The 19,628-nt window shown below is 44.8% G+C and overlaps 1 protein-coding gene across 3 annotated transcripts in view; it reads left to right on the top strand.

The window, feature by feature from the left end:
• The first annotated feature begins 1,293 nt into the window (after window positions 1–1,293).
• The window catches only part of WAPL (WAPL cohesin release factor), a 66,348-nt gene continuing 48,013 nt past the window's right edge, over window positions 1,294–19,628 (top strand). Inside the window, exons 1-2 of one of the 3 annotated variants that reach the window (XM_056130384.1) lie at window positions 1,294–1,533; window positions 4,456–4,973. In XM_056130384.1, the coding sequence (XP_055986359.1) occupies window positions 4,478–4,973 (496 nt within the window). In that variant the 5' untranslated portion in view covers window positions 1,294–1,533; window positions 4,456–4,477. The remainder of the gene's footprint in view (window positions 1,534–4,455; window positions 4,974–19,628) is intronic. The other 2 variants (XM_056130383.1, XM_056130382.1) reach the window with 2 other exon arrangements.

The following is a 19,628-nucleotide window of genomic DNA, read 5'->3' as shown; positions in this document are numbered from 1 at the left end:
AAAAGTAAAACCAACACCAAACCTCATCTTTCATTTTTTGCAGGAATTTTTCAAAGCCAAATCCTCACCACCAGATTATCTCACCTTTCAAAACTTGACTCTTACCCTTCGAGACTTAATTATATCTTCTCCGCCCCCCCCCCCAACACACACATTTCCCATCAACATAACCACAATTAACTGTCACCACAAGGTTATCGATAATTATTTATTTCTGCGGTGCAGGAGGAGGGGACGGAGCCCAAAGCTTTACACCCGGGTGGCACTGCACTCGACCATAACCCCTGCCCCAATTCCTTAACCGTCGCCCGATTCGGAGGGTCCGAGGAAGAGCCAGAAGGCTTAGGAGGAGGAGGAGGAGGGGGAGGAGGAGGAGGAGAAGGAGGAGCGGGAAGGGCGTGCATCCCAGGGCCTGGGCGGACACCGCTCGCCGTCCGTCCAGCGCCTGGAGGAAGACTCGGGCCTCCCCGTCCCCGCCGTCGTTACCTGCCGCCGGGCCAGCGCCCCCCAGGCCGGGTCACGGGCGGCTCCTGGCCGCGTGCTCCTCGCCCCTCGGCTCCGGGGCGGCGGCCCCAGCAGGCCGGGCGCAGCTGCGCGCCCCGCCGTCCCCAGACGCCGGCGGGTCCCAGGAGGGGAAACGATTGACACAGCTGCTTGCACTGCGCCCCCCTCCCCTCCCCGCCGCCCTCCCGCGGGGCACCTGCGTCTCCCGGCGCTGCGACTCGGTTCCCGAGCCGGGGCGGCCGGGGAGCTGCCCGCCAGCGACCCCTCGGCCCGGGCCGGGTGGGGGACGTCCGCCGCCACCGCTCCCGCCAGCCGCCGGCGGCCGCCCCCCGCCACCGGCCGCCGCCCGGGACTACAACTCCCGTCGGGCCCCGCGGCCGGGCCAATGGCGGGCGCCGGCGCGTGCGGGGCGCGGCGCCTGCGCGGCGGTTTGAGTAAACGGCCGCGCCATTGGCTGCGGGGCTCGGGCGGCCGCGCGGGGCCTGTGGGAAGCGGAGTGACGGAGCGAGCGGCTGTTGGAGGAAGGAGGTGGGGGGCCGGGAGCGCAAATGGCGTTGAGATGGTTCAGGGCCCTGTTCAAACTCCAGCGCTGACCATTCACCGGCGGAAGCGGCGGCGCAGGCGGCGGCGGCGGCGGCCCAGCGGGCTTCCCGGGCCGGCTCTGGCGGCGGCGGCGGCGGCCGGGCACGCTTGAGGCCTGGGCTCGGCCGGCGGCGGCGGCGGCGGCAGCGGCAGCGGCAGCGGCAGCGGCGGCTCCGGCTCCGGCGGCTCCGGCGGCTCCGGCTCGAGGTGGGGAGGGAAGTTGCGGTGCCGCCGCTCCTCCCCCCTCCCCCCCGCCTCCCGCTCCGCCGGGTTTCCTATTTACCGGGCGCCGCGCCGCGGGGTCCGGACGGTGGCGGGGAGCCCCCCCCGGGCCTCTCTCGGCGCACCAGCCGGCCCCCGCGTCGTCCCGCGCCCGCCCGGGGGCCGTTGGGAGCCGGAGGAGCGGCGGAGGCGGCCCGCGGCCAGAGCACCCGCCCGGCGCCCGGGGTGAGTGAGGGCTGGGGCGCGCGGCCGTGGGGGTGGGGGAGCGGGAAGGGGGAGCCCGGGGCCGCTCCCGGCCGCTCCCCCACCCCGCCCGTCCGCGGAGGAAGTTGGGCAGGGAAATGACCCCCCCAAGAACTCTTTGCTCCCCCCCCACCACTCTTCTCTCTCCTTTTTATTTGATTTGATTTGATGTATTTTTTTTTTTTTTTTTGCGGGGACGACGGTGACGACGGCGGCGACGGCTTCTTGCCGGCTGACTGTTGGCTATTTTTTTTGTTTTGTTTTTTCGCCTTCTTCTTGCCCGGGTCAAGTGTGCGGGGTCCGTCCATCGGTCCTTCACCTCCTTCCTCGGGCCCTTGGCCGCCTCCCCGAGGCCTTCGGGCCGACCCAAGGGGATTCGGTGGCAGGAGGTTTCCGGGGCGTCGGAAGCGACATCCCTTTCCTGGGGGTGGGGAGAAAAGTTGCGTGAGCCTCCCGCGGGCGGGGGACGGGGGCGCCCCTGGGTGCAGCTCCCGCCGGCGCCCCTGGGTGCTCCGGGTTTGTCCTGTCCGGCTTCTCAATCGCCCCCACCCCCCTTCCTCATCCATGCAAGCCCCCGACACCCTGGGGGAGCCGCAGGACGCCGGACTCAGACTCCGAGGGGGGTTAAGTGCGAGGACTTTTAATTTTCCCCCTCTCTCCTTTTTTTAAAGTTTTATTTATTTATCCCAGCGCACTTCCTTGCACCTTCGACCTGGCTCTTTTTTTTTTTTTTCTGGTGGTGGTGGAGGGGGGAAGCTTGAAGCACAGGCCCGAAGACTGAAAGGACATAGCAGTGATTCTGTGTTTTTTTCCCCTTCTTTCTTTTTCTTCTTCCTCTTCCTTTTTTTTTTTTTTTTGATGAATCCTTTCCCCTCCCCAGTTGGAATAGTTAGGAGACTGAGCACGAAGAGCTTAACGTCGTTGAAATAGGCTTGAAATGTGATGTCAGCTCTGTCTGCCCACTTTTGAATTAATGTACTTGACGCTTTAGGCTTAGGTAATGCCGTTGCAACAGTCTTGTCTAGGGACTTTATAAAAAAAAAAAGCGTTATGGAAAACTACAGAGGAGATCCAAAGTAAGGGGGGTATTATATAATGGATTGCCCTGCACGAAAGGGTCGGAGTCGTGGACACACTTTCTGTACCCTGTGAAGTGGGGCTCCCTGACATTTCATCGGGGCTTTCAGTGCTGTCCGAGAAAGACATGGAGGCTTAGAGGAACGATTTTCTTACCAATTAAAATAATGAACTCAGTATTAAATATTTATCTACGGGCTTGAAACTTGCAACGGTGAATAACTTCAGGGATCATTTTTCCAATGAGTTTTTCTGGTGTGAGCCTCAGGAGCCCACGTCTAGATTTTTGGTTTGGCCTTTAGTCAGCGTTTTATAGGTGATTACTGTGTAAGTGTATCCAAAACAGACTGGCTTGGTTGGTGTGTGTATAAGTACAGGCGTTTAGTTTTGCTGTCTTGCAGGAATAAAAAGAAACGACTTTTTTGGGGAGCTGTCAAATACCCTTAGTTTTTTTTCAGTCTTTACTGAGACAGTAAGATTCTGTCTGTAGTGAAAAGCTGCAGTAACAGTGGCTGTAGAGCTCCCTTGGGAGAAAGTTTTGTGACATAGTTAAAATCTTTTTTTTAAAAAAAAATTTTGTCCCTCACCTATGTTTCAGGTCTTGAAACAAATGACAGGGTTTTCTTTTTTCTCTTTATGCACATGTGTGGCCAATTTAGTGTTTGGTCAAATTGAATTGTAGGTCAAATTATTTCAGTTGTGTTGTAAATTTCAAACTGAAGAGATTTCCCCACCCCCAAGTTCCTTGTTCTTCATCTACACACTTTTTGCATCCTATCAGTATGTTGATATTTAAACTTTAGAAGGTAATAATATGAGAAATCGATAAGAATCGTTAGTGCTTAAAAAGTACTGTAACTTATTTTTTAAAATGTTAGACCCTTGGGGTCAGATAAATAGTACTTGGGGTAGGGTGCTTGCCTGGCAGGCAAGTTCAGTACCCTGCACCCCGTATGGTCTTCTGAGCACAGAGCCAGAAATAAGCTCTAAGCACACAGCCAAGTGTGGCCCAGAAAAAAAAAAGTCTGACTCTTTACTGAAAAATTTTATTCTAATAGTATATAGATAAGCCAGATAAATTAAAATATTCCTTACAAGGGAAAGAGGGAAATAGTTAAATGTTTATATTGCTTCATTTAATAATCCATGACTCTAGAAAAGTAACTCAGTAAATGAGCACAGCTCTGTAGGGAAAACGGCAATAGAATAAATGTGGCTTCCTGCATTCAGGGAGATGACCAGCTAAGGAATATTTTTGAACTCACAGTTCAGATTATATCAGAGCAAGAATCACTTTTAAAGTTGTATTAACGACATAGGTTCTAGTACATGAGAAGAGAGCACCACACTTAGCAATTTCTTTTTCCCTCACGTAAGTGCTCTGAAATTTCAATTAATTACTTGAACATTTTTGAGGTCCAGAAAAAAAAATGAACTTTCTGTGCTTATGATTTTATGTTTCGGTGATCATTCATATTTTTAAGAGGTAAAGTTGATGTTTATGACAATAGTTAGACTCATTTGAAATTAAAAAACATCTGTTCCATTATAAGTTGGTTTTGTGGGTGCTGTATTTATGGGTTGGCTAGTCATTATGCTTTTTTACTTTGTAACTAGTATGTGAAAATGTGTTATTAGAAAAGGTTGACATAGAAGAATAGAGTAAAAAGAACCTCCTTATGCCTACACCCCATATTTACTTAACCGTTATTAGAGATTCATATTTTGAAAGTTGAAAAGCCATATGGGGAGAATCCTAGGTTCTTATTTTTATATTCAGCATTAATATTTGGTCATTACATATTTTCTCTCTTTTGTTTCCCACAGAGAATATGAAACAGGTGTCAAAATGACATCCAGATTTGGGAAAACATACAGTAGGAAAGGAGGAAATGGCAGTTCAAAATTTGATGAAGTCTTTTCCAACAAACGGACCACTCTTAGTACGAAATGGGGAGAGACCACATTTATGGCAAAATTAGGGCAGAAGAGGCCCAATTTCAAATCAGATATCCAAGAAATCCCGAAGAAACCGAAGGTGGAAGAAGAAAATACTGGAGATCCTTTCGGATTTGATAGTGATGATGAGTCTTTGCCAGTTTCTTCAAAGAATTTAGCCCAGGGTAAGGGTTCCTCTTATTCAGAATCTAATGAAGCTGCTCAGCTGGAAGACGTCACTTCTGTACTTGAAGCTAATAGCAAAATTAGTCATGTGGGTGAAGACAGTGTTGTAGCTGATAAGTGCTTACATTTCGAGGATACTTTGCTTGGCAAAGAAAAGAGCACAAACCGTATCTTAGAAGATGATGCAAGCAAAGGTAGCTGTGCTAAATTAGTGATTTTGGGTAAGTTTTTAATTTCTTTATTCTGAGCTGAGAGTTTTGTGTCAGACACTTCCATACATTCGAAAATGTTGTACTTCTTGGGTATTTCTGAATTTATGATGGATGGAGACTGTAGATAATTTTGTAAAACATTGCAGGAAATTAAAGATGACCATTGGAGGCTGAAATTTTATTTCAGCAACACAGAAATTAATGTTTCCAGAATATTACGATACTTTTGGGACATAGTCTCTGATAAACCTCAAGTTCTCCAATAAGAAACAACTTTAAGATATTTTATTTTAGAAGACAGTCTTTTTTTGGGGGGAGGGAGAAGGTGTGTGAAGGTGTCACACACCAGCAGTGCTTAGGCCTTAACCCCTGGCTCTGCTCAAGAATCACTCCTGGCTGGGTTCAGGGGACCATGTAGGATGCCGTAGATCTAACCCGAGTTGACTGTGTGCAAGACAAGGGCCCGATCTACTGTATTATTGCTCTGGCCTCTAAAATATTTTTTTATTTTTAGACCTCACCTGGTGATGTTCAGCGCTTATGCTTGGCTCTGTACTCAGGGATCACTCCTGGTGGTGCTCGGGGGATCATGTTGGGTGGCAGGGATGGAACCTGGATCTGCTGCATATATGGCAAGGCCAGCACCCACTGCACTAGCTGTCCACCCTTGAGAAGTATCTTTTTATTGTGGTAGGCCAACAAATACAACAAAGTGTCGTTGTAACATTTTGTTACAGAAGAGGAGATATTGTTAGAGTGTCATTTGGATCATTAATGATATTGGTGAAGGTTAAAAATGTTAGGATGTTGCCCCAATTAGGAGATACTGAGGCAGAAATACTGAAGAATTGAATTTGATTTCAAACTGAGATTAGTTTGGAGTCAGTTGCAAGTTACTGCTGTTAAAAGATTTTATTTTATTTTATTTTATTTGGCTTTTGGGCCACACCCAACAGTGCTCAGGCCTTATTCTTGGCCCTGCATTCAGGAATCACTCCTGGTGGTGCTTGGGGAACCATATGGAATGCTGGGGATCAAATCCCGGTTGGCCATGTACAAGGCAAATGCCCTCCCTATCCACTGTACTCTCTGCTCTATTAAAAGATTTTAGTCTGTAAAACCATCTGCTATTTTTAAAAATTTGCTTTTATTTACACTTACTTGGTGGGGCACATCTGTCATTCTCTTGAGTACCAGGGATTAAACCCTTGGGCTTTAATAACCCTTTGAGCCTACTTCATAGCACCAAACCCAGCTGTATATTAAAAACTTAAATTTGTAAATCTGACATCTAGTATTGTTCATGCAACAACATAATTTACTAGTGCATCATACTCAATTTCTATAATCTCATTTACTGAGATTTGTTGTAAATGATGAAAGTGCAGTTAAAAAACTGAGGAGCTGGGCTGGAGAGATAGCACAGCGGGTTGGGCGTTTGCCTTGCACGCGGCCGACCCGGGTTCAATTCCCAGCATCCCGTATGGTCCCCTGAGCACCCCCAGGAGTAACTCCTGAGTGCAGAGCCAGGAGTAACCCCTTGCATCGCCAGGTGTGACCCCCACCCAAAAAAAGTAAAAAAAAAACTGAGTAGCTAAGATTGATTGGGGGTTGCTGGGGAGAGGAGTGCCTTATTAGCAGTGGAACAAGGATGATGCTGTAGTTGGAAAAACCTTAATTCTTCATTTATTGGCATAGTGTAGGGGTATGAAAAGTTACATTGATTACATTTGGGGTAGGGGTAGGGATGGTGAGAAGCAAACACTCCTCAGTGCCCAGTAGTTAACTACTGGCTCAGTTCTTGAGGATTGCTCCTTGTCGTATTTGGGAGACCATGTTATGCCAGGTGTTGAAATTGGGCCTGACACATGGCAGTGTATGTCTTTTTCTGCGCTTTGGGGCTTCTTCTCATTCCTGATATTTTTTGTTTTGTTTTGTTTTTGTCCTGCACTGCATGGTACTCAGAACTTACTTCTGGCTCAGGATCTCTTCTGGGAAGGCTCAGGGGACTGTATGGGATGCTGGGGATCAAACCCAGGTTGGGCTACATTCGAGGCAAGTGCCCTACTCACAGTACCAGCTCCAGCCCCCTGTTTTGTTTTTTCCATTGGGACTTCCCCCAGCAGTGCTGAAAGTGTGGCAGAGGGCCCACTCTGGTAATACTGGGCTTTGTGGTGCCAGTGTGATAGTCAGGCTGTAGGCAGGAGGGCACACGTGGTGGCAGGAAATGAACTTTAGGTCATGCCTACTTAACAAAACCCTAAGTAGGCATTTGTTTTGGGTGGGGGGATGGTGTGGGACTTAGACTTGTGGTACTTTAGGGTATTGTTTCCACCAGTGTCTGGGCGGGGGCAGGTAGAGGTCCATATGTCAGGAGTCTGACTGGTTGGTCACATGTAAGACAAAGAATCTTAACCCCTCTGCTAGCTCTCTAACCCAGTACATTTACTTGAGCTATCTCCTCTGCCCTTTTTTTTTTTTTTTGACTTCTTGGGTCACACCTGGCAATGCACCGGGGTTACTACTGGCTCTGCACTCAGGAATTACTCCTAGCGGTAGCTCAGGGGGCCATATGGGATGCTGGGAATGGAACCCGGGTCTGCCGCGTGCAAGGCAAATGCCCTACCCGCTATGCTATCGCTCCAACCCCCATCTCCTCTGCCCTTGATCTCATTTTGAGAGAAGCAAAATTTTCTTAGTACTGCATTCATTTTTCTTTTTAATTTTTATTAGTGAAACACCATGAGGGGTACAGTTGTAGACTTAAAAATTTTTGTGCTTGGGTTTCAGTTATACAATGATCGAATACCCATCCCTCCACCAGTGCCCATTCTCCACCACCAATGGTCCTAGTATCCCTCCCACCTTCCATCCCCCCCATCCACTCCACCTCTGTGGCAGGGCATTCCCTTTTGTTCTCTCTCTCCTTTTGGGTGCTGTGGTTTGCAAAAGAGGCATTGAGTGGCAATCATGTTCGGTCTAGAGTCTACTTTCAGCATGCATTCTTAAGAGAAATTTGTCCTTTGGAGACTTGATAGGAGTTGCCTGAAACAGTTTGATACAAGATTTTGTCTTGCATAGCTTTATTAAACAGACTGGATAATTTTTACTTTTTCTCACTCTTGGCTGAGAGGATGAGCCAGCTGTTATTGTCATTCCCTTAATCCTTCTGGTAAATTCTGATTTGGCTGTCCTTAATGCTTTGCCCACATTTTTCCTAAGTCAGTGTTCATGACTTAAGGCTAGGTTAAATTTTTATTAAAAACCAGCATATAAGGATGGAGAGAGCTGAACAGACTGACCTGGCTCTTCATGGTCCCTGAGCACCACTGGGTAGCCTCTGAGCACCACCGGGTCTGGCCCCTCAAAAATAATTAAAAAACAGTATTGAAAAGTTTACCAGGTTTGTTTCTAAAAATTATTATAATTACAGAACTTTTTTAGCCAACATCAGTTTTAAGTCTATTATTTTATAGATGAAGATCTGAGAAGGTGAAGTTATGACGGTCAGAGTAACTTAACTGAGGTCAAAGAGATTAAGGCACTTGCTTTACGTGAAATGGCAGTGTGCCAGTGGTTAAAGTTTTGCACGGTTTGCCAAATACCACCACTCGGTGTGCCCTCCCAGCGCTACCATCGTTGCCCCAACTTATCTAGTGTGTGAATTGAAATGTGATATGTGTTTAGTCATTTTTAACATTTGAGTGCCTATTCTGTGTTTCCCACTCTTAGACTTTGGGATCCGGTCAATTCATTTTAGTTATTTAGTACGCACATCTTAGAATCACTCCCTGATAGTTAATCCATATCTTATAGTTTCTCTCTGATAGTTAATCCATAATGTGGGAAAGAGGTTTTGTGGTGGGGGGGCATGGGAGGGTGATGAGACCAAAGAGGTGGTAAAACTGGTCGAAGAAACAGACATATTATCCTTCGGAGACTTAAAGGTATCATTCGCAAACAGAAGATATAAACAGAATGACTGTTTAGGAAGAGGGGGAACAGAAATTTGGACTTCAAATACTCATAGGCAGCAATGGCTCTTGTAGCCCCATCTATTTTTCCAGAGGCCAGTTGAAGTTTGGTGGGAACTGGAAACAATTATTTGTAGAAAAGAGATAACTAGCTTCCCACTCAAAAGTAGCTAAAATGCCATGAATAGGGATTCTAACTTCATTATCAAGGTTCTGTGAAGAGAAAATACATATTAAGCTAAAGAAAAGTACATGTTCAACAACGTCCTGTCCCTCTTGTTCCTTCACAAGATTTTCTTAGTAGGAAGGCTATTTATTTTTTTCCCTCCAACGAGCTGCAGCAGTCCTGGTAGCACCCTTCACGGTAAGAAGGAAAATCAGAGTACTTTTAACTGTCGTAGATTACTTTTTATTGAACTATAAAGTTCAATTTTAATGTTCTTTTTTTGGGGGGTGGAGAGGGGAGGGAGTTGGGGCACACCCTGCAGTGCTCAGGACTTCCTCCTGGCCCCTGTACTCAGGGATATTATATTACTCTTGCAGAGCTCAGGGAACCATCTGAGGTGCTGATTAAACCTGGGTCGAGCACGTGCATGAGAAGTGCCCTACCTTCTGTACTATCTCTCTAGCACACCTCCTCAGTTTTTTGGTGCCTTGGGCTACAGGGCTGGAGTGATAGCGCAGTGGGTAAGGCGTTTGCCTTGCACGCACCCGACCCAGGCGACCCAGGTTCCATTCCTCTGTCCCTCTCGGAGAGCTGGGCATGCTACCGAGAGTATCTTGCCTGGCAAGCTACCTGTGACGTATTCGATATGCCAAACACAGTAACAACAAGTCGCACAATGGAGACGTTACTGGGCCCGCTCGAGCAAATTGATGAACGACGGGAGGACAGTGCTACAGGGCCACACCCAGCATTAATCAGGTCTTTTGGCAGGGCTTAGGACCATATGGAGTGCTGGGGATCAGATCCAGGTCAGCCATATGGCAAGGCAAGCGCCCTATCCACTATATTGACTCTTCGATGCCCCGGTTTTAGGTTTGTTTGTAAGTTGAATATAGTTCTGGGAATACTTCTGTATCTCTCCCCTTTAAAAATGTGAATATTTTCTTGTGACTAGATTTTTCTTTTGCATTGTGGCTGTCAAATTGTCAGTGCCTTTACTTCTGACTTTGTGCTTAGGGGTCATTCCTGATGTAGCTTGGGGGACCATATATGGTGCTGGGGATTGAAAGCCACTTGACCTTGTACAAAGCGAACACCTTACTACTGGCCTAGAAAACATAATTTTAGTTGAAATTTAGCAACCCAAATTTAAGGTTTTGATTAAGGGTTTTTCTAAATCTGAAGCGATTGTTAACCTTCTTTGAAATTGACCTTTTGAGAATGACAAAAATTTGTATTTCAGATAGTGTTTGTACATTTTACTTTGTTCTCAAGTTGCTTGCAGGTTATGTTCAGACATTTAAGACCCTTTAAGAAATTGAATGCCAACTAGAGCCGTAATACAGTGGGTAGGAATGTTGCCTTGCACACCACCGACCTGGCATAGATTCCTAGCATCCCATAGGTCTCCTGAGTCCTGCCAGGGGTCAGCCTTGAGCACAGCTGGGTGAGGCCCAAAAGAAAAAAGAAATGGATATCAAGTTTGTTACCTAGTACAAGTTAAATTTTATGAATTTTTTTTTCCATAAAAATTTTTGAGGGCTGGAATGGTATTGCAGTGGGGAGGGAACTTGCCTTGCATGTGGCTGACCCAGGTCCAGTGTGGTTCCTTGAGCCTGCCAGGAGTGATTCCTGAGCACCACCATGTGTGGTCCCCAAACCAAATGAAACCTTTTGAGGGATTCATCTGCTTATTCTTCAGACCATATTTTCTACTGTATTTTCTACAACTCATTAGAGAAAAGTTTGTTTGAACCCAGAGTTATCATTTCCCCTCGCTTGGGGTGTGAGGGTGGGGGTGTGTGTGTGTCCCGCACCAGGTGGTGCTCAGGGCTTATTCCTGGCTCTGTTCAGGGTTCATTCCCCGTTGTAAAGCATGCTCACTCACTCTTCGAGCCATTTCCCAGGACCTGTAACTTTGTGTGTGTGTGGGGGGGGGGGGGGGCCGCACCGGTGGTAACATTGGGGTGGGTATGGGTGTGTGTGAATGAAGGGGGCCCACACCGGTGGTAATCAGAGCTTTTTCCTGGGGGACCTGTTACGACCAGATGCCGGGGAATTAAACCCTGGCCGTCTGTAAGGCATGGGCCCTACCTAATCACTGTATTCTCTCTGACCTTCTAACATTGTTTAAAATGTATTTTTACGGTAGGAGATCAATTTTTAGGCATCATTAAAATATCTTATACTTAATAATAGCTTTTTTCCCCTCAAACATTTTTGGTTTTTGAGCCTCTTCTTGCAGTACTCAAGGCTATTCCTGGCTCTTTGCTCAGGAGTGACTCCTGGTGATGTTTCGGGTGGTATGTAAGTGGTGCCAGGGACTTGAACCAGGGTCCATGGAATGCAAGACAAGTACCTTAACAGTTGTACTTACTATCTCTTCACACCCAAGAAATGTCTTTTTGTTTTGTTTTGTTTTGTTTGTACCGACTACTGCCTGCAGTCCACAGGCTTCATGCAGTGATAGATGTTTTCCAAGAAGATGCTTACTGGGTAAGGGAGCCAGAAACAAGTTTACAAGCTATGGAAACTACAGGAAAAGCTTGAGTTGCAAAAATATCTAATTCTGAGAATATTGTTTTACTGTGAAACTTTCAGACACAAAAACAATGTTTAAAGCTCACATACCCATTTTCCAGCTTCAGTTGTTTTTAGTGTATTATTAGTCCATCTATTATTTTCTGTGCTCCTTCAGCTGTGCATTTTTCTAATCCTTTTTTATTTGGATTTTGGGCCACACTGGACTCTATTCAGGGTTTATCCTGGTTCTGCACTCTGAAACCACTCTTGGAGGACTCCAGGAGCCATATGTGATGTCAGGGATCGAGCCTGAGGCTTTTTTTTTTAAACTTATGTTTTGGGGGCCATACCTAGTGGTACTCAGGACTGACTTATGGTTCTGTACTCAGGGATCGCTCCTGGTGGGGCTCGGGGGGACTATCTGGGTGTTGGGGATTGAACCTAGGTCAACCGTGTGCAAGGCAAGCACCCTGCCTGCTGTGTTAGCTCTCCCACCACCCCTGCTTGGCTTATTTTAAAGCAGGTTCAGAATTTATCTGCTGGTAATTTAGTTACAGTTGCTGTCAAAGGCAGTGGGTTCTTAGTTGTGCCCACTGTTCCTGTACGTTCCTATATTCTTCTTCCCAACCACCTCCAAGACCTCACACATGGAAGGCAAACGCTTTATTATTGAATCTTCTCCTTTCCCCTCTCTTGTGCTGGTTAGCAGGACATAAAAATTTGCTCTTTTGAGAGTACTCTTTAGAGTGTGGAATCTAGGACAATGTGTTAAAAGAAGGTTTCTCTTGCCTTTTATGTGGAAATGCTTCCATATTTTATCTTTGTGCTTCTGGTACAGGTTTTTTATCTGGACTCTAAAATGTGCAAAGACTTATATTTCCATTTGGCACACTTTCCTTGCCAGCCAGCTGGGATTCAGTCTACACATCCTGCCAAATATTGAGATATCTACAGCATAGGCTCTTAATTTGCATGCCTGATTTTGTAGCCAATAAAATTTTCCCATTTATTTAAAGCTATACTGAATATATTTGTAACTTAAAGGGATAGTAGTATTAGGATAAATTGAAATTGTCATCTCCTCTTGGACCAAATATCAGTGATGAATTGAGGGTATTTTTTTAGGTTTTGGGGCCGCACCTGGTGGGCTCTGGGGGAACGTACCGAGCGCCAGAGATTGAACCCACGTGGCCATGTGACAGGCAAGCGCCCTACTACTCTACTACTTCTCCAACCCCAGAATGAGGGTTTTTAATGAAATGTGAAAGTATAGTGTCAGCAAAAATCACTTGCCAATGCATGTGTGTGTTTTATGTTTGAGCATACTTATCATACAATAAAGTTTTATTTTTGGGGGGTGAGGAATGATGATGGTGCAGCAGCATCTCTTGTTGCTTAAGGGCTACTCCTAGCATGGTGCTTTGGTGTCATTCCTGGCAGTGTGTGATATTCAGCTTTGAACCCTGACCTCCAGTTGACAAAGCACGTGCTCCAGACCTTTGAGCTATCTTTCTAGCCCCTAAAAGTTTCTTGTAAGAGAAATAGATAAGCTTTTTTAAGTTCTTGACTGATCCCCTTTATCACTAGGATTTTTTTTAAATACCTTTTTCATGTACAGGAATGAACACTTAAGCATGCTTTTTTTAAAAAAAATCATTTTCATTAACTTGTTTACAATGATTGATTAGATTCATTTCAACACCAATTCCACCACCATTACACCTTCCCACAGTTATTTCAAATTTTTCTACCACCACACAAGCCTGCTCCACAGGCAGATGCTAAATAATTTATTTTGTATTGCTTGTTATGAATAGCATGAAATGTCGCATGACTGCAGTAGTGGCCACGTGCTCCTGGAATTCTAAAATTTTAAATAATTAGGGTCCGGAGAAATCTCTGCAGTGAGCTATTCGGTTCTGAGATTCATTTGTGTCTCTGGATCATGCCGTTAGTGCACTTAAAATGGCACTTGGAGACAGTTCATGGACCTGACAGCCAGGACCCCGAAGAAGTGGCCTGTCCCATCCTTTGAGACCTGGAGTTTGCAGTCACTGGTCCCACATACCTGGGTTTTTCATTGGGTTCTAGAGGCTTGCGGCTTAAGCATGCTTTAAATGGGATGTGCTTTACCTTTGAACCACATCCTTAAGTCTGTCAATTAATGCTTAACAGCAGTGTAAGGAGGCTCTTTTCACATTGTATAGAAGATAAAACGCAATTCAGAGAGGTTGAATAACTTGAATTATTAGTGGGAGATTTGGAAAAAAGATCCAGAGTTTTCATTTTATACATCACTGCTGTATTCTAATGTGAGTGAACATAGTTCTGTATGTAATAGTAATATATTTCCGGGCCAGAGTGATAGGGTTGTGGATAGGGTTCTTGACTCCCATGCGACCAACCCGGGCTCAATTTCCCTATCAGGAATGATTTCCTTGAGTACAGAGCCAGGAGTAAACCCTGAACACTGCTTTGTTTCTCCTCCTCCCAACAACAAAACAACAGACTTGCTAGAAATACCTTTGACAGGCAACAGACTATTGTTAAGGAAGAACTACTTGTCTTTAAATTTTCTTTTTGGCCGTACCTGGCAGTGCTCAATTCAGGGATCAACCTAGGTCTTCTCTGTGCAAGGCAAGTGTCCTACTCAGTATGCTCTCTTCAGCCCCTACTTTTAATTTTTTTTTTTTAATTTGATTTTTTGTTTGTTAGTGCAGAAGGAACGTTTGGAGAAAGTACAGAAGATGGTGCCCTAGGCTTTAGTTGCAGAGAAGTTAGAATCACTTGATTTCTTGAACCCAGTCACTTTATAAAACGAACAGTACTATTGTTCTGGGGGTTTTTGGTGGGGAGGTGTGGCTGGGAAAGAAGGGGCCCTCTGCACCCTGGATTGCTCAGGAACTTTTCCTGGTTTTGTGCTCAGAGGACCACGTGTTCCCAGGAATTGAACATTATGCTCTAGCCTGTTAAGCTAGCCTGTCTGGCCCCCAAACAGTATGGTCCAGGGACCTTAGAAGGAAAATGCTGGAGGAATAAAATACCGGAGTCAAACTTTTTCTTTTGCCCACCTCAGTGTAAGGTAACGATGTTTGACAGAATCTTGATACTGAGATCCAAGGGGAGAACAGATTTGGTAGAACAAGTGTTACATACCTGGTTTGATAAAAGCCAATTGTAATTGTAAAAAAATTCTAAAAATCTAATTGTAAAGTTCAGTGAAAATTATTATAAAAAATTATTACATGTACTTTTATTATGACAATAGAATATTTCCATTACCTCAGTAGGTCTTTCAAGTTTATTTGTCTTCAGTCCTTTCTTTTTCCAACCCCTGGCACACAGAGAACTGTTTTCTGCCCTTTTTGATTTTGCTTTTTGGGCCATTCTTGACTGTGTTGGGGTGGGTGTGGGGGGACAGCATGGGACCATGCGGTGTTGGGAATTGAACATAAGTCTACTGAAAGCTGTCTATCCTCAGTTCTTTGAGCTTTCTGGCCTCTCTGCCCATATTTTTTATTTTTTCCAAAATATCATATACTTGATTTTTATACAGCATGTGGTCTTTTCCACCTTGATTTATTTCATTTCACGAAATACCTAAAATTCTTGTTATTTTGGGCCACAGTTGGCTGCTTACTCAGGCTTAACTCTGGTGGGATTCCGGGAATTATATGTGGTCTGAGCACACTTCCTGGTGTGATCCCAAGACCCCATTCTTCCCCGCCCTCCAAGAAAAAGGGACATCCAGGGAGATTAAGCCCATAAGGTTGGAATGAATGCTTTGCTTGTAGAAACCCTGAGTTTGATCCCTGTGAACTTCTGAGAGTGGCAAAAAATAAATAGTGATAATAAACTGTGACTAATGGGCAGATTGAATAGATAAAAGAACATACTTAAAGGTAGTTCACAGGTTATAGAATATGACACAACTATAAATTACCTGAGAGCTACCACAACTCTACAGCAATTCAGGCTAAGCTTTTAATCTTTTAAAGTAAGACTTTGTTTAGGGCCATACTATACCAAACAATGCTCACAGCCAGCTTGGTGTTCAGAGGACACTCCAGGCAGTGTTTGGGTGATGATGTATCACCCAGCCATGGACCTGGGGCTCCTGTTGGCAAAGTCTGAGTTCCAACTAACTAAGCTATCTTTTCAAACCCAGTGGAACTTTCCTTAGGAAAATTCGTACTCGCAGCTTTATCAATACTTCCTTAGATTCTTTCATAAAAGGAACATACAATAATCTGCAATGGGGGTGGTGAGTACATTAGTTAAAGGCACTTGACTTGCTCCCCACTGACTTGGATTCTATCCCCAGGACCCTGTTTTGTCTCGTGAGCCTGTGGGGAGTGATCCTTGAGTGCAGAGCCAGGAGTGAACCCTGAGCACCATCAAGGGTGACCCCAAAACCAAAAAAGGAAAAGCATCAAAAAACCCACTGCATCTGAGGCTAGAGAGACAGTACTATGGTTATGGTGCTTACTTTGTGTGTGCCCAACCTCAGTTTGATACCCGGCACCAAATACGGTGCTCTGAGCACTTCATGGTGTAGCTCAAAAACTAAAACAAAACAAAAAAGTCCCCTATTTGAGTTTAAGTAAGAGGGCAAAAACTGGGTGTGTGGAAAGTTATCCGTATAAGAGTTGTAGTCAGATGATAATGCCTGTTAATATAGTTGGATTTTAACAATGCATTGTTGGTACTTATATTTTGTATATTTCATAACATGTAAGAGGGAATTTAGCATAATGAAGAATACTTGGAATTTGGATGGATTGAAATTCATCCAGAAAGTTTTTTGACAAGTGTGGGGTTGAACCAGTTTCTCTTTCTCAGTGGGTGATGCTGCCCCCTGGGGGCTGCTAGAATGATGGGGGTAGGAACTTCAGGTACAGTTGTAGGGTGGCTTTTCGCTTGTTTACTTAAAGATTTCCAGGAGAGTGCTTAGTAATTCCTTCACACACACACACACACACACACACACACACACACACACACACACACACACACACACACACCCCGTCCCCGAAGAGTGCAGTAGGCCAAGTTTGGGAACCTCTGCAATAGGGAGGTGTCAAAATGGTTGTCACTTAATTTTTTTAAATCTAATTTTGCTTATCTAAACAAAATCTCACTTGAAATTAAAAACCCATGGCCAGAGGGTTTATGGTGCTTGCCTTGCATGTAGCCAACCTTGGTATGATCGTGGTGCCACATGCCCAGGTATCCCCTGGTCACCTCTAGTAGTGATCCCTGAGCATTGAGCGAGGAGTATAACCCTTCTGAATACCTCAGGTGTGACTAAAAAGAAACTAAGTGTTCACATTAAAAAAAATACATATATGTATATGTAGGTATACACATGTATTTACATATATGTACACATAGGTATACATATATGTGTACACATAGAATATTGTGGGGCCACACCTAGCACTGCTGGAGGGACAGGATCCACTCCTGATCGTGCTGGAGCATAGTGGAGAGCCATCCAATGCCAGTGATTAAACCCAGGGCCTTAATGGTTTATTTTGAATACCAGAGCTTGCTGGACTGGAGTGCATCCCTTGCATGCGTAGGTCTTGAGTTCAATCCTGCTGCCATACAATCCTCCAAGCAAAGCTTAATGGTGGCTCTGTTGGCCCCCAGCTCCACATGACCTGAGCAGGCCTAGTACCTCCCAACTGGTGCCTAACGTACCAAGTGCAAACTGCAGTGACATGGTCATTATGATCTTCAAGGACTGCAACCAAGACTGACCCTCAGTCATTGCAGTAGCAGTGAAAGGGTTGGGAGTTCAGTCTCTTCATCTGAAAAAAATGAGTTAATCTCAGCTTGGGATATTGCTCAAGTGGTAAGGGAAAGAGTTGAAAGGAGGAATAGCTAAGAAAAGTGACACAGGACAAGTTTCAAGATAGAGATGGCATGTGTGGGCCAGAAAACCCCCAGCCCGGAAAAATACAAGTGTTGCTAAAATGTTTTTATTTGTATTGCAAAATTAAAAATCTGGAAGGCAAGGTAGTACAGAGGGTGGGACCATTTCCTTGCTTCCAGGAGTAATCCCCTGCGTGTAGAGCCAGTAATAAGCCCTGAGCACCCCTGGGTGTATCCCCCCAAAAACAGAATGAAAACATGCTTTTTGGGGTGTCTCATAACCAGCGCTCAGGGGGCCAGAGTTCACTTTGTCCAGGCCAGGCAGTTAATGCAGAGCTGCTTAGTGTCAGATTTCGTTAGGGCCAACTCAGCACTGCTCTGGAGGCCTCTGGGGCCATTCCCTATGGTGCTTGGGTGCCATCTGGTTCAGAGTTCAAACTTGACCCCTGACATGTACTTTATATGCACTCTAATCATTGAACTCTCTCCTTAGCTTCTCTACTAATTAATGTTTAGGCTTTTTTTTAAAAAAAAAAGTAAATATTTTTATTTAAAACAGAATGATTTTCAAAGTTGTTCATTTTACAGTTGTTTCAGGCATTAAGTGTTCCAACATCATCAGTGTGACCTTCCCTCTACCAATGTCCCTATTTTCCCTCCCATCTCCAGCCTGCCTCTGTACATACACGTTTACTTTATATTACTCATTCCAACAAAACTTTAAGAAATGACAAAGAGAATGGCCAGAAAATAAATCAGTAAGAGCCAATTTGTGACTGCTATATAATTTTAACTTATGTAAATACAGAGAATAAAGCTCCTAGTACAATATAATAAAAAGCTTATTCTCATTTACATAACTAAGTCTTCAACTTTGGAATCTAAAATATATTGCATTAAATTTTGTATTTGGATCTCATTATGGTACTCATATCTTGTCATTAATAAAAACGACAAATTCAATATGTTTAGAGTTTATGTGAAATAGGTAAGGCCTATTTGTAAATTTTTTTCTTTACACTTTTATATAAACACTGGTTTACAAACTTGTTAATGATGATTTGGTCTGGGCATTAAATATTCCAACATCAATGCCACCGCCATTATCCTTCCCTCTACCATTATCTCCAGTTTTCCTGACCCTTCAAGCCTTATCCAATAGCAGGCTCACAGTGATTTATCTTTTATTGTTGTTTTTTGCTTTTTGGGTCACACCCGGTGATGCACAGGGGTTACTCCTGGCTCTGCACTCAAGAGTAACTCCTGGCGCAAGGGACCATATGGGATGCTGGGAATTGAACCCGGTTCGACTGCATGCGCGGCAAATGCCCTACCCGCTATGCTATCTCTCCAGCCCCAGTAATTTATTCTATTTTAAGCTCTTTTTGTTTGTTTTTTTTTGTTTTGTTTTGGGGCTACACTTGGCAGTACTTGGGCTTACTCTTGACTCTGTGCTCAGGAGTTATTCCTGGTGGGCTCTGGGGACAATATGGGTTCCAGGGGATTGAACCTGAGTTTGCTGACTGTAAGCAGACAAATGCCTGCTGGATTATTTCTCCAGCCCCAACTTCTAAGTGTTTTCATTTGGAAAAAGAAAAACAAACAAACCCATAGTACCTCTGAGAAAGTATACCTAATGCAATTATATGTCATTCTGAATTGATCCAATTGCTTTCAGTTGGATCAATTCAACACTGCTGAAATCACTGAGTTTAGGGTGACAGTCACTTTTAAGGGACTTAATGTTTGGAGAGGTCAGACTAAAAGACAAGAGCTACATACTGAAAAAGTGGAATGGGAAATGTCAGATTAAAGCAATTTCTTTATAGTTTAAAATTATTGCAGTTGGGGCCAGAAAGTTAAGTGTAGTGGGTAAGGTGCTTTCCTTGCATGTGACTGACCTGGGTTCGATCCCCGGTATCCCATATGGTCCTCTGAATGTTGTCAGGAGTGATTCTTAGTGCAGAACCAGGAATAACCCCTGTGCATCAATGGTTTGACCCAAAAAACAAGAAGACAAACTTACGTAATTTTTTTAAAGAAAGATTATTTTAGTTGCTCAAGAAATCAAAACTACATTATTATCCAGTTATCCCACTTCTGGATGTATATCTGAATGAA

Source organism: Sorex fumeus, unplaced genomic scaffold (assembly GCF_029834395.1).
Source record: "Sorex fumeus unplaced genomic scaffold, SorFum_2.1 ptg000078l, whole genome shotgun sequence".
Lineage (NCBI taxonomy): Eukaryota > Metazoa > Chordata > Mammalia > Eulipotyphla > Soricidae > Sorex > Sorex fumeus.
Note: the sequence above shows the minus strand (reverse complement) of the source record. Positions and strands in the feature narration are given on the sequence as shown.